Source organism: Melanostigma gelatinosum (assembly GCF_949748355.1).
Source record: "Melanostigma gelatinosum genome assembly, chromosome: 19".
NCBI lineage: Eukaryota > Metazoa > Chordata > Actinopteri > Perciformes > Zoarcidae > Melanostigma > Melanostigma gelatinosum.
In genome coordinates, this window is record NC_136652.1 from 10,766,428 (window position 1) to 10,781,420 (window position 14,993).

Here is a 14,993-nt window from a genome sequence, read left to right on the forward strand (position 1 = left end):
CTGTCACATATAGGAAGTTAGTGGAAGCACAGAAAATGTCCTCGCTAATGTAAACTATGAATTTTATTGATTTCAAGTTAATTTAGCCTAATATATCTTGTTTTTTATTTCCGGACCACTTCAGAACTTACTAATGCGTGGGATTCGGAGTATTCATATAACAGCAAACAACTATTTGCTCAGTAAAGATGAAGTGGAGTAATCTGTAGAAACAATGATGTCTCCAAAACGTCTCTTATTTTAAAACTCACGAGACATTTTTGTATTATTCAAACCAAGATTGGTTAACTTACATTTCTAAGACTTAATTTCCAGCATTCACAGAATAAATGTAGTAAATTATGCAATTTACATCTAATAGTAATATAGCCTAATATTCAGTGGCATTAAAGATATTTCCGTGCACATGTGATGTCAAAGCATGCACAAACTGCCACTTTGTAGTATAAAGCCAGTTGTAACCGCCGAGGCAATGTGTAGTTCACCGAGGTGATGTCACGTTGCTTTTTTGTACCCTGGTCCAGCCTAAGAGGAGTGTTCTCTTGAACAAGGGCACAAGTATTGACTTAGCATTCTTAGATTTGTATCTCTTCATTATAATGGAGTTCCTTTATCACAATAGATTTTCTGGAATAGTCTAGAGAAAGAAAAAAGCACCTGAGACCTTCATTTGATTTAAGCGTGTCCCAGGGACTCCTATCTGTGCAGACTATAGCCGTTAGATGGGATTTAATACTGCCTATTCTGCAGATCGGTCAGATCCCATCGGCGGAGCGGAAAGCTAATCAAACTAGCTATTGTTACGCAGTATTGCGGTGTTGCCAACTAATAATCTTGATTTAGGCTAATAACCGAGGAATGTACGTGTTGTTTTTTATTCCCCCCTGGGGGTGGGGGGGGGGGGCTGTCTGTCTCCACCCATGTTTCCAAACAGTTTGAGTCAAAGCACTTTTCTTTGACTTGCCTCCTGGAGGTAGAGGTCAATGTAAATCACCACAAAATGAGTCTGAGTGACGGTGGCAGATGTTGTGTCTGATGCCATTCAACAATCTTTTAGGAAAGACTGCGGCTGTACTGTTTCTGTGTGTGTGTGTGTGTGTGTGTGTGTGTGTGTGTGTATGTGTCTGGGGCACTCCTCTCTCTGCCCTTGAGCCTTTATCAAGTCCTTCTAATTATTTTATAATGCAAATGAGTTGCCATTATTTCATTAGCAAGGCAGCCAATCACAGAAGCTGATTAGGAAGTGATTAGCATGCAGTCGGCTCCTCTCTCTCTCTCGCTCTCTCGCTCTCTCGCTCTCTCTCTCTCTCTCGCTCTCTCTCTCTCTCTCTCTCTCTCTCGGTGTCCTTGTGAATGGAGATGAGGGGGGCAATAATATCCCATCTGGACACACACTCGTGCATGTAGTTGGAAAATGTTGTAGGGATTTGTTCTCCAATACAATACAGTTAACACATGTGGGCAGACCCGGTACGAATACACAAATACAAAGCACTGGCTAAAGCTATTTCCCAGCGCTAAAAAGGAGCTACAATGAGAGGGAATACTGTACGTGTATTCATAAGGTCACCTTAAACACCAAATGAATGAGTGTTGCTGCCTGTCTGCTGGATGTGTAAACAGGCAGCTGTTTGCTAAAAACTCACAGTTTTCATATAAACTTAAAAAAGCAATAATGTGTCGCTGTTTACTGCCAATAGAGTGGTTGTTAGAATTTGATTATTTATGTTTAATTGTTGCAGGAACAGTTTTAATAGATAGATGGATAGGTTTGAACTTTGTTTGGGAAAGCGTGCGTCTTTTTTTCCACAAGAGGTAAGAGTTCAAGGTCTGCTCTGCTCATTGTTTGCAAGAACTATCAACTGTCGGATGCATGTGTCTGGTGGTGTGTGTGTGTGTGTGTGTGTGTGTGTGTGTCTGTGTGTGTGTGTTTGCTTACGTTGGCAGGACACTGAGGAAAGGGAGAAGTGTTAACTAAGAATGTGGGCGAGCTAGTGTGAGGTTTTGTGTGTGTGTGGAGACAGTTTCATACATATTTGGTTTCTGCAGAATCCTTTTCAGCAGCCACACACACACACACACACACACACACAAGGACACATGGCTATTCTGTTCAGTATGTTTGAGGCTGAAAGCAGCAAGAATGTCTATCAGAGGTGCGCAGACGAGAAAAGAGGAATGCTTTACGATTGACAGAAATGTTCTTTTTAAACCAGTCAGTGGAGCGGAAATGTAAAACACGGTAATACCTTCTCTACCACGGCACTGTATGATGTATGCTGAGTGCTACTCTATGTGTGTGTGTGTGTGTGTGTGTCTGCACAGCGTGATTTTAAAAAGCAGTGGGTTTTAAATCCAATTTCACTGTACACTGTATCCTGCTTTCAGCAGCAGAGGATCCAGAGGAAAAGATTTGAAAGTGAATAGAGGTTCTGTATGTTCTCTGTAGGTCGGCGGGGCCAAACCAACGTTTTAGCATACAAACCAAAGGCTAAGTGCTTCTGCAATCCCAAAAATACAGCCGAACAATTCGTCACTTAAAGCAAACACCAAACGTCTAAAAGGCTTTAAACTGAACTAATACACACGCGTTTGTCTCTGCGAAGCATTAGCAGCACTTAGCACAACACTGAATGAATTACGTGTCGTCTCTTACCTTTTATTAGAAGTGACGTATGCACGACTTACATTAACGGGACTTTTTGTTAATGTTGCGGTGACATTGGCCTTCCTTTTAGTTGGACACTTTACTGTAAAGCGCTCGTCGCGCATTCAGGACCAGCTTCACAGTAAACAGCAATGGTCATGCACCCACCTTGCTAACTTGAACAACATGTTTACTGAGGGTCTGAATGACAAATCTCTACTCTCTACTCTAGGTCCGTTTCTATGCTAAGTGGAAAATACACGATCCTGTTGCTAAACAAAGGATGATATTTTCCCCCATAGCTGCATAACACGCCTTTCCACATGCAGGCAGTTATTAACAGAAACCATACGTTCACTTGTCCTCGCTTCTGATGCGGTGTATTGTTGCACACATGCAAACATACACCCTAGAGTCACACACATTCTGCTCTTTTAACCCATGCAGAGAGAGCTACCTGACGGCAAGATGTAAACTGACACACACACACACACACTGTGGGAGACAGGAAGCCATGGCGTCTAACAAACGCACACAGCAGCATGTGTTACACATCAGTTGAACTACATTGTGTACATCCAAGCCGAGTTCATGACAGAATAGTTTGGAGTGTGCCGTACTTCGTGCCCTCTATGTGTCCCAGCGTTTTTTCCGCATTATGACTGGAGGTGACTCTCTGTGACAAAAGACGTAATTGAATTGAATGGGAGTTGCACGAAGAGAGGCTGGTTTGAGAGAATGACGCCAAGAGGAATGTGATCCCGGTGCAATCTCTTGAGGCTTTTGAGTCACAGCCAACCATGCAGCCGGCAGCAGAAGACAGTCGCTTAGTTTGATGTTAACTTGTTTCTCCTAGCGGGGAGCTCAGATCAGCTCAGATCATCTGAGGGCCTGTCGCTCTGCTCTCCATCACAGCTGCCGCAGCAGCCCGCTCTGGGACACAGGTAGAGAGAAGCCACTGAATGCGAAGGAGATTTCTGCTGCTGGCGCTGCTGGTTGCTGATAGTGCTTCATGGTGGCTCGCTCCTGTGTAGCTTCTAACGCGGCCTCTTGTGTATCTCGGCGTTGGGGTTTGCCGCTCTTTCGGTTCCAACGTTTCATTATCGTCTTGGGTTTGGTTAGTTTCATAACAGCTGAAACGATTTGTTAATTACAGCTGTGTATATGCAAGTGTACCTTTTCATTATATCACGACCATAAAATGACATATGGAAGATTTTATCTTCTCCCGCTTTTGGTAAAGGGAACAGAGGACACATATCAGTGACCACTAACTACCAGTGACTTGACTCAGGTGGTATTGTGGCTTTTCTTAGCCGCATCTCTCCGAGCCATTTTATTAAACACAAGCCGTGCGTTGCTCTTAGCTCAATGAATCAGATGGCTAGCAGTGACCCGCGTGCTATTTCTATCAGCAACGTCGCCAGTACAAGCCACGTATCACTTAAAGTTGATTGTTTTCAGCCAGCCGCCGGGGACAAGCGGCGTCTCTCTGTGTTAGAGCCACTTCCTGTTTTCGGGCTGGGCCACCGGCGGGCCAGCTCACGCATTGGTGGGCCCCCGAGGCCTGCGGTGATGGGCACAGATGGTCAGCTGAAGGCCCCTGGCAGTTGAGTCAGAGGTGATCCTGAGTGACGGCCGTTGGAGCTCAGACTCCTGGTGGTTTGGTTAATGAGCGGAGACGCAGACACGCACAGAAAAAAAAAACCAACGTACAGGAAGGAAAACAAAAAGTTTTACAGGATAAACCCAAAAGGAGAAATCACGTTGCATCACAACTAATTAGATTCAGTCGATAATTACTGATACTGTGAGGTGAACTAAATGTGATTGTGTTTGTGTTCGCAGGGAGCTGTATGTTTGATGAGGGCTTCACTCAGTGTGATTACCAGCAAGATCCCTACGATGACTTCGACTGGACGTACATCAACACCCAGGAAGTGCCGTACGTCTCACCAGAACTGCCACAAGGTAAGACTTCCTTTTCCCCCGTCCCTGTCATCCACTTGTTCGACTCCTCCAAGTGGGGGGGAAGTAATTAAGTGCATTTACTGAAGTACTGTCGTTAAGTACAGTTATTTTATTTGACATATCGGTCATGGAGGCCATTTCTTTGCAGAACCAGTACTTTGTATGGAGTGTTAACACAGGACTTTTACTTGTAATGAAGTATTTGTATGCATTGCATCCTCTCTCCTCTTTTCTGAGACATCCTCTCTTCTCCTCTCCTCTTTAATCAGTAGGTTTTTTTTCTTCTCCGTGGTGATGATGAAGGGGAAATTAAATCTTTCTGCCTCAGGGCTGAGTGTCTAATTAACAGAATATGAGGTCATTAATCAACGGCAGGGAACAGGGAAGGTTGCCTACTTTACAATCTTAAAAAAGCTAAATGTTATAACAATAGCCGGCTATGCAATGTTGAGATATTGACTGTCATTACACAATGAAATCCACAGAGTAAGAATGTTGACTGGTGTATGAACAATGGCGTTAACCACAGCGAGGAAGCCATGTTGAAATGTATCAACCACAAACATGCTTGAGTTTTTCGTATCCTTAATGTCGGCCTCTCTCGTCTCTTCTTTTTTCCTTTACTCTCGTCTCCTTCCCTCTTCTGTCCACTTATCTCCTCTCCTCTCTTATTGTCTCCTTTCACCTTCTTTCCTCCCCTCCCTTCGTCTCTTGTCTCCTCTCCTTTCCTGTCCTGTAGTCTCCTTTCATCTCCTCTCTGCTTTTCTCCCCTTTACTTTCCTATAATCTTGTCCCATCTCCTTTCCTGTCCTACATTCTTCTTTTGTCTCCTCTCCTCTCCTCTCCTTCTCTGTTGTGAGAGATTATGACTTTGTTACCATGACAATGTAACACTGTTATTTATCTCTCGTGCTTATCATCATGACAACCCAGCGTCGCTGACATTTAGAGAAAGGTTCGGTTCAACACCGGCTCTTTATGATTTACACACACACACACACACACACACACACACACACACACACACACACACACACACACACACACACGTTTCCTCTTAAAATGTGTGTGTACCTACTACCTGCATATATTTATGCCATGACGAAAGGGTGGGGTGCCTTGCCCAATGGTACAGTGCCAAAGTCTAGCATTTAGTGGTATTAATACCAAGTGGTGTCACTATGCAGAGAGGGCAAAGATGGCAGTTTGAAAATGCAGAATACTTTGCACAAGAGTGCGAAAGTAAGGCCTGGAGTTTGCATATCATTAACTTTTCCAGAGGTTCCAGAGTGTTGCCTAAAGGTACGGGAGCACGACCTGACATTTGATGTGTTAATCATGCCGGCAGGGCGAGGGATGGTGTGGATGGTGAACCAGGTTGCTGGAGGGGATTACAGATGCAGCACTTGGCTGCGGTGTTTTTGTATTTGGAAGAAGTAGCAGGGAATGGGTGAGGGGTTGGGTTTGGTAGCTTAAATGCACTTCCCCAGGGACACATTGGTAATGCCTATTATTAAAATTGTTGTTTTTTTGTCAGGCAATCCACCAGCCACCAGTAATTTAGAGGTACTCTGGTCCGGCTGGAGTCTACCTGAGGGCATGGCATGATTTAGAGCACAGCCGGTCAGCCTTTTGGGCTTTTGACCCGTTAAAACAAAGGGATACCTCGTCCCTTTGTTTAGGGAGGAGGTTGTTAAGAGTATTTGGCACCTCAAAGACCATTGGGAGTGAATTTATTGTGCTGATTAGTAGTTCGGTGGGTTATATATAGTCAAAGGTATTGGCAGAGAAAAGCAGTCATCTCTACGCAGAATCGTTTGAGCGTCATCGGATATCTCCGCCAACAATTCTACTTTTGTTCCTTTTATAAGCCACGCCGGTTTGTCCCAGTTGTTAATCACCGTTTGTGCTTATGGCATCATTGACTGCGGAGGGACGGTTTGGCAGTTTTTGTAATAGAGCTAAAACTATTCTGTGTAATCTCTTTGAGGGCTGACGTTGTCACTAGCCACCGTGGCAGCGTCTCGATGCTACGCTGGCAGCAAACGTTCACGGGCCGGGGCTCTGTGGCGCAGTGGACTAAAGCAGATACTCTGGCAGGCCATTCTCTCCCCGTCCCTCTCTCTCGCTCTCCTCTTGTTTTCCACTGTGTACTGTTTAATAAGGTCGTCGAAAAAAAGGCATTTAAAGTGCAGCAGAGCTCGTTTCTCGTCCACTGGATTGTTTTAATAATGAGTGAATACTGATGGATACATCGGCTCAACCTATACAGCCTAAAAATCACCGTACCATCAAACCGTTCTGACATTGAGCTCCACAAAAGTAGTATGTGTTGCATCGGATGGCATTGGATTTTAAAGCTGCACATCGCAGTGCTGAAACGATCAAGTAGCCGATTGACTCAAGATTCAAAATTAATTTTGATAATCTATTTTTCAAGCAAAAATGCCAGAAATTCCCTGATTACAACTCCTCAAATGTGAAGCTACTGCGTTTTTCTTTGTCTTTTATGGAAGTGAATTGAAAATCGTTGGCTCTGGGGCTGTTGGCCAGATAAAACAAGACATCTGAAGACTTCACTTTGGACATTTGATAGGCCAAACAAATAATCAATTAATAAAGAGAAGGCTCTGCAGGTTGACTGATAATGACAAAAGCCCACTTTAAAGCAACAAATACACATGCTGTTATGAGAAATGAATTCTTAATAATGTTAAAAACCGATCTTAAAGACAGGTTTATAGACACACCAGTGGAATTGAAAGCTTGTATGTTGAGAGGAAAATGATTCCACAGCCTGGAAGCAATGATGGAAAACATTTGATCCACTGTGGATTTTTAACAGGGAACATGTGATGAAGTGAACATAAATATGATCTGAGCAAAAAACAAGCAGTTTTGGTCCATGCAGTGCTTTCAGAACAACTGCAACGATCTTAAAATCAGTTCCTTATTGGACATTGACGTACACGGAGAGTCTTGTGTCTGTGTTGTGGACGAGCTGCATGTTTTGTTGTATTCCTGCTTTACTGTGGAACGTTGTTACCATGCGATGCTCCCATTAGCCGCCATCCCATCAGCAGGCCGTTACTGTTTAGCTGAAGAATACTTCCTTCTATCTACCATTTCTGCATTTTACTACTGAATTTTATTTCTTACACTGTTTCTTTAATTGTTTTTAAATCTCCTTTTCTTTTGCCTTATGTTTTGATGCTTTTAATGGTTTTATGTGAAGCACTTTGAATTACCTTGTTGTTGAAATGTGCTATACAAATAAACTTGCCTTGCCTTGCCTTACCATGCTGCCGCTACTGTTGTTGTTGTGTGACATATCTAGGTCTCGGGGGTATTTTTAGCCTCATCGTTATATTGTGTCGTCATTCTATTAGCGTCCATTTTAGACTTTGGCAGTTCTAAGACATCGGCCATTTTTCAGATGTTCTCGGCATCACAAGGGTCTACTTTTGTAGTGTACGTAACTTGTGTCAGGTTCATAACTCATATTTAACGCTATTTTTGTCCCCGGTTAGGTGTTGTTTTTTGTTTTTCTGTATTTCAGTTGCACCATCTTGAAGGCACTTTTCTCACGTCACCATCTTAGAATCGGGGCCAAAAATAAAGCAATGGAGTGACAACCGTCTTGTGTTCATTTTGCGTGATAGTTTGAGAGGGGGAATGGTGCTGGCCTACTTCATTCAGAACCAGGAAGTAGGATTATTTTAATTCTGCTATGGCTACAATAGAAGTGTGTGTGTGTGTGTGTGTGTGTGTGTGTGTGTGTGCGCTCAGAGGCGATGGTGGGTAAAATAAATCAATCAAGAGAGAGAGAGAGGAAGAGCCAATCTAAGACCTAGGATACAGTGTTTGGTTTTGGAAAGCTGATGATGGTGTGTGTGTGTGTGTGTGTGTGTGTGTATGTGTGTGTGTGTGTGTCCGTCCATCCGTCCATGCAGGCCCATGTGTGTGTGCACCAGTTGAAAGCCTGTTATGTTCTGCTGAAAAGTGTTTTCTCACAGTAGATGAGCTGAACAATAAGTGATGATCACTATTGTTCTACAGTTTATTGTATGTACTGTAGAGCACATTGTGTATGATTTAATATGCAAATAGATGTAACCATTTAGGATGGAGTGCCTCGCGTGTTTAACTGGAGCACAGATATTGTGTTGTTTTATACTCTGTTCTATTCTATTGAGATCTATTCTGTGTTATTATATCCTATTCAGTTCTGTTCTATTCCGTTCTGTTACGGTCTGCTTCGTTGTTTTATTCTGCTCAAGTAGATGTATTGTGTTATACTTACGGGATACAACCAACAATGTAATTGTTTTCATTTATCATGATTAATCTATCAATTATTATTTCAATGACTGGACAAATTCCCTAGCCTGTAAAGTGTCAGAACATAGTGAAGAAATACCCATCACAGTCTCCAAGAGGCTACAGTGATCTCTTCATCCAGCCTGTTTGTTCAGACCAAGAGTCCAAATATATTCCAGATGTTACATTTACAACAAACAATCCTCACATTTATAAACCAGCACATGTTTATCCCTTTTGCTTGAGACATGACTCATAATTAATTATCAAAGATTGACTTACCCAATTACTCAATGTATTGTTTCTGCACTGGTTATATTCTATTCATCTCTATTCTATCCTGCCAACATAATTAAACACCATCATGGCTACCGTCCCTCAGTCTGGGATGAGCTCATGTGAGATTGTGAGATTAGACATCAGGCAGGAAAGGCTCATATTTCACCGGAGCAACATCTGGTGGAGGTCTGAGCTGATTACTGGAACATCTGGATGGGCTGACTGACCGCCCTGTCAGCACTCCCAGATTATGAATTATTTTTCAGCTGCATTTCGGGCAGTCGACTGCTATCGGTACAAGGTAAAGTACTGAGTAGTGACAGCAGACATAACAAATTACCCGAAGTACGTTTGTTATTGACTCACTCCAGTGACTGAAAACTTTCTCCAGAGCCCCATCATATTAATAATAACAAAAGCAATGGATTTATATTTGAAATCAGCAGAGAGAGGAGCAACATTCTGCAAACAAAACAAGTAAGCCAGAAAAATACAACCCAGAGGACAGCTATGAAAAATGCAATTAATCATGTGACACCGCTGGGTTGTTGCAGGTAAATTGTATCTCGTAGGATGTGTAAAATGTGACTAGTGTGGTCAATTTAGATTTTGTTGACACGTTATCTCTGCTTAAACGCTCACACATTTACAATTATTGTTACCTGAAGGCAGCACAGTTCTTATAGAGAAATTAAATGGGAGACAGGGAATGAAGAGATTTCATCAGAACATCAAACAAAGAATATACAAGAAAGAAGAAAAGTAAGAAGGAGCTTTTTTTCTGCTCTTCTCTTCTCTTTCCAATTCCCAGTTTATTTGTTGTCTGCTTGATGAGAAACAGCCTGAGAATCACAAAGGAGAAACAAATGACACCGTCTTAGTTACAGGGGTTGCTTTGTCTTGTACTGTGAGCTCTAAAGGAATGAGAGGAGAGAGAAACAAGTGAGTAGAAGCATGCAGACATAAAGGGAAAGAATAAAAAGTCTTTTGGGGTTTTAATGAACAGAAAGTCACTGCTTCAAAATGGGGAAAGTTTACGTTGGTGTCTGTCTGTGTCCTAGATGATGAGTTTAGTGCTGTAACATACCACAGCGTACACACACACGCAGACATGCATACATAGCATACTAACTATCAGAGAGATACAGGAAGAGGTATAGGATGATGAAGATTAAAGATTGTATTCATCACATGCACACCGTGAAATTTAAAGTGACAATCATCACAAAAGACAACAAAACCAATGTGCGATAAAGATAAAACACCGTAATATTCACTTATTAAGACAACAGAACCAGAATGAGCAGTATACAATAGATGCACTGAACTGACTTAAATACCATACAAGGGGAGGAGTTAAAAAATACACGAATAAGCTTTGAAATTGCTTCCTTAATTCACAGAACTGACACAGCTGTCTGTCTTAGCTCTTCATGTCTTCAACACGGCTTGTTTTCAAGCTACACGGTAGCAGTTCACTCATGTAGCTACATGTAACACAGGCAGAGGGCATTTAGCAAGTCCAGTCACACACACTAACGAACACATCAGAGGGCATCGCTGCCCGTCTGTTCAAGCTCAGGTATGTGGAGTACAAGCGCAAACACGAAAGAACCGATTCACCGGTCTTGAACCCGATCCAACGCATGCGTTTCTTTCTTTCTTGTTTTTTGACCCTCTCTTTGTCTCCTTGTCTCTGTGAACAGGTTCTTACATGTTTGTGGACTCCTCGCAGTATGACGTCGGGGAGAAGGCCAGGTTTCAGCTGCCGGTCATGAAGGAGAACGACACTCACTGTATCGACTTCAACTATCTCCTCACCAGCCCCGACGGCTCCAGCCCCGGCACCCTCAACGTCCTGGTGAAGGTAATGACAATCAATGCGTAAATGGTGACATGCATGCATAGAGATGGAGAGGGAGAGGAGGAGAGAGGAGCTCAATGGATCCCAGGAAGTCCCCCAGCGGGCTAGGATTCTGGATGTTTCAGGGGGCCAATGCAGAGAAGCTAATATGGGAAAATAATATCTCTTTTTCTAGTTGTTGTCAGCACTCTGGATCAACTGGAGAGTCTTGAGGGAGCAGTCTGATGATAAGGAATTGCAATAACAAACAACTATACCACATATTCACATATAAAAGAGATCCAGTAGTTTATTTGTCTTAACTGACTGAGACCGGTTGTACTGGTTCAGTCACCTGTCCAGTAAACAACCTGCCCGTTCCTTTTTACTTTCCAGACATTAGCATTGAAGCTCTAAGTAGACACGATCATCTGAATGCCTCTACATAGTCGTTCACACTGTGTGAGGAAAGGAATGATTTCATGAGACACAGACGGAAAACATATGGTTCCTTTTACTCCGGAAAACAAGCCCGGATGAGATCAAGTGCAGAGTTAAATCTTTCTGTTTGTCACAATGGCATATGGTGAACAGAGCCTCTCAGCTTAAAACAAAACAAAACAGAATTCATGGGGAAATGTGGTCTCGCGTTTGGGAAATACAACCACCAAGTAACGCAGCTAGCATGCGATAGAGGCGGCTGACTGCCTTGCCTTCACCGTGAGCTTGTGTAAAGGTTGCCTAATTAAGCTTTAATAATTAATCGGACAATAAAATACCGACTTTTAAAATCAGCAAACGTGCACTTTAAACACACTGAGCGTCTTTGTGTTGAGATGAAGGTGTTAGTTTGTTGGACATTTATCAAAGTGTGATGGATATGAAATGTAGAGTAGAGCCGTGCAGTGGTGCACACACATTTTATGATGCAATAATCCAAACTTTTTCCAACATTCCTATCTTCTCTTTCCTCTCTCCTCCTCCTTAACTTTTTTATTACAATTTGTGGAAGAGGTTAGAAAACGCTTAAACTGAAGATTGCCATTTTACTGGTTCTGTCTCTTCCTGGTTCTGAGCAGCAGGGGAGTATTATGAGCTGGAGCACTGCCCTCCAATCTGATGACACAAAGTCAAACCCACTACTACTATGACTACAAACACCGTATATTGTGCTCTGTGTCTGTTGCTAGGTAAACAAGGGTCCTCTGGCCAACCCGATATGGAACGTGACGTCCCACACTGGTAAAGACCGGCTCAGAGCCACTCAAACTCTCACTTCAAGACTTATTGTGACAGTGTTGATTGTGTCCCCGTGTGTTGACTGTGATATTGTCTCTCAGGTAAAGACTGGCTGAGGGCCGAACTCGCCGTCTCCACCTTTTGGCCCAATCAATATCAGGTAACTCATCGATCGCAATCAATGGCTGTGTTAATGCAGGACTCCTTTATTATGTGACTGTTTCTTTATTTCCACTTGTGTTCATGTGAATACAAAAACACCACACATACACACAAAGACATACACACACACACACACACACACACACACACACACACACACACACACACACACACACACACACACAAAGACATACACGTACACATGCTGGGGGGTAGGCAGCTGATTTATTTGTGTTGATTGAGGCTCAGGAGGTGACGATTAGGCTAGAAAGACACTGAAAGACACTAGGTGGGTCTCTGTGTGTGTGTGTGTGTGTGTTGGCTGGTGCCGACAGATGTGAGCACGTTGTGGGGTAGCTTGTCTCCGAATGTCCTCGCAGGCATACACACACACACACACACACACACACACACACACTGATCATGTTAACACACACAGCCTGGGGACCCTGTAACATTACTGCAAGGCGAAGTGTGAAAGCATCCTCCAAATGGCCCATCTGGAGCCCAGGCCCCCTCAGTGACGACGGAAGGAGATCACCAGCATGAAACTCGTGTGTCAACATATTTTAATTGAACATAATCGTCCCGGTTTGCTGAGGCTTATGTATGTTTTTCAGGCTATGAAACAGGTTATTGGATTTGAGGTTATGAAGCTATTTGTTCATGTTGGAACATGTTCCTGTGTTAGCGCTTTAGCTTGAGCTGTAATGAGACTGGTTCCACCAGGGGAAGCGTCGGCACATGCAGGCGCATGTCGGAACGCACACACATGCACACAAGGAATTAATGTGCACACAAAAAGGCACACCCACGCAGACCTTGTAATTGCAGTTTTGTCTTTATTTCAAGTTTATTTCGTATAAAAACTGGCTTTCAGGTGATGCTTGTGTTCCTTGACTGTCGCTCGACTGCAATACAACCTTTGAGTTGATTAATTGATCAGTTGATCGACAGTAAACTAATTGACAACTATTTTGATACTCGTTTAATCGGTTTTTTGACCCAAGGAAGTGCAGTGTCTAGTTTAAAGTTGTTTAAATTAGTGTTTTTTGAGAAAGCTGCATCCAGCAATACCGGAGGCCAAGCAATCCGCTAGAATGTCTTGGGTTTGGACTGTTGGTCAGACAATACAAGACTTTTCCCATCACTGCTCTTTTTTCCCTCCCTTACCTTAAGCTTTGGGTCATTTAAGTACAACTTTCTCAAATGGATACAAACATGACGATGAAGTAATAACATTGTGTCTAGAAAAAGAAGTTGCCCTAAACCCAGCAGTGACTCGTGACTGAGAGGATTCAAAACTATTAACATGAAGTGGAAAAAACACTTCTTGTCTGCTGATTCAAACAGTTGATTCAGTGCCCATATATGCATGCATCAAAGTGACATATGCCATTAGTCGATAAGAGGATGTTCGCTGTCGTCCCGTCTGTCAGTCCTCAGCCTTCACAGCGTATCTGAGTTGTTTACCCCGTCTGAGAACTTGTAAACCCGAGTTATCAGTAATCCTTCCACACGCTGATGCGACCGGTCAGGCAGCGAGTCCTCGACACCTGCACGATCTCCTCAGAGTTGACCGTGCGCCGGTGAGTCACAGAATGCAAAGGGTCTCACGGCTGATGATCATTAACAGGGCAATGGACTTGAGACTAAGTCACAAAAATGAGACTTAAATCTTGGACTTGACGGCTGTGAACACGATTCAGAGACAAAAAAAAGATCTCTGGTTTTTAATAATGGAACGTAAAACTTTTCAGACTCAAACGCTTGAATTTATATATGTGCACGCAAAGGAGAAGTCACGAGGTCATGTTCCGGCTACCAAGACAAACGTGGTTATAATAACAAGCGACTGCTCGACAGCAGACTGGGGGCAGCATGGCGGGCAGGAAAGTCAGTTTTCAGACAGTCGGAGATGAAGGTATTAAAAGTCAACGGATGTCTCTCTGCTTTGCTCCGCAGTGAGCTATGAGTGAAAGATGATAGGGTAGAGAGACAAGATGGATTGGTAGGGGAGGGAGACGGAGAGGGGGGGAGAGTATGACAAGCAGGGGGGTGATAAGCTATGGGTAAACAGTTCACGGCCGATTTCCTTTTACAGGTGATGAATGACAACAACTGCTCACTCTCTTTCTCCCTCCGCCTCACTTTTTGATGGCGACCTCGCCTCTGTTCGTTACAGCGCACCCCTCCGAGCAAACACTGTTAGAAAACAGGGACGGCAAGCGGTGAGGTAGGGGGGAGGAAGGGGTTTTTGTTTTTGAAAGAGAGATGGTGCTGGAGGGCTAATGTATGGACAAGGAGGGAGGGAGGAAGAGATAAGTGAGGATGAGGAGAGAAGTTATCAGACCATGAGGTGATGAAATGAGATGGTAAATGGAAGCTCCTGTTGAATGCAGCGTTATTGCAACACTCTACTTGAATTATAGAACCTAGAGAAGGAGGTTAGCATTGAGACACAACAACCAGGAAGTAGACCATCACTTTCCACATTCAGCGGCTTTTCTCTTGTTTTCTTTCATTAGTTTG

At 43.2% G+C, this 14,993-nt stretch overlaps 1 protein-coding gene across 8 annotated transcripts in view; it reads left to right on the forward strand.

Moving 5' to 3' along the window:
- ptprk (protein tyrosine phosphatase receptor type K) overlaps positions 1–14,993 on the forward strand; it is a 301,307-nt gene that overhangs the window by 36,383 nt on the left and 249,931 nt on the right. For all 8 annotated transcript variants that reach the window (XR_013772872.1, XM_079290794.1, XM_079290796.1 and 5 more), the window contains exons 2-5: positions 4,496–4,618; positions 10,924–11,084; positions 12,251–12,302; positions 12,401–12,459. Coding sequence is in view for 7 of the 8 variants with exons in the window: in XM_079290794.1 (XP_079146920.1) it covers positions 4,496–4,618; positions 10,924–11,084; positions 12,251–12,302; positions 12,401–12,459 (395 nt within the window). In the remaining variant the exon portion in view is untranslated. The remainder of the gene's footprint in view (positions 1–4,495; positions 4,619–10,923; positions 11,085–12,250; positions 12,303–12,400; positions 12,460–14,993) is intronic.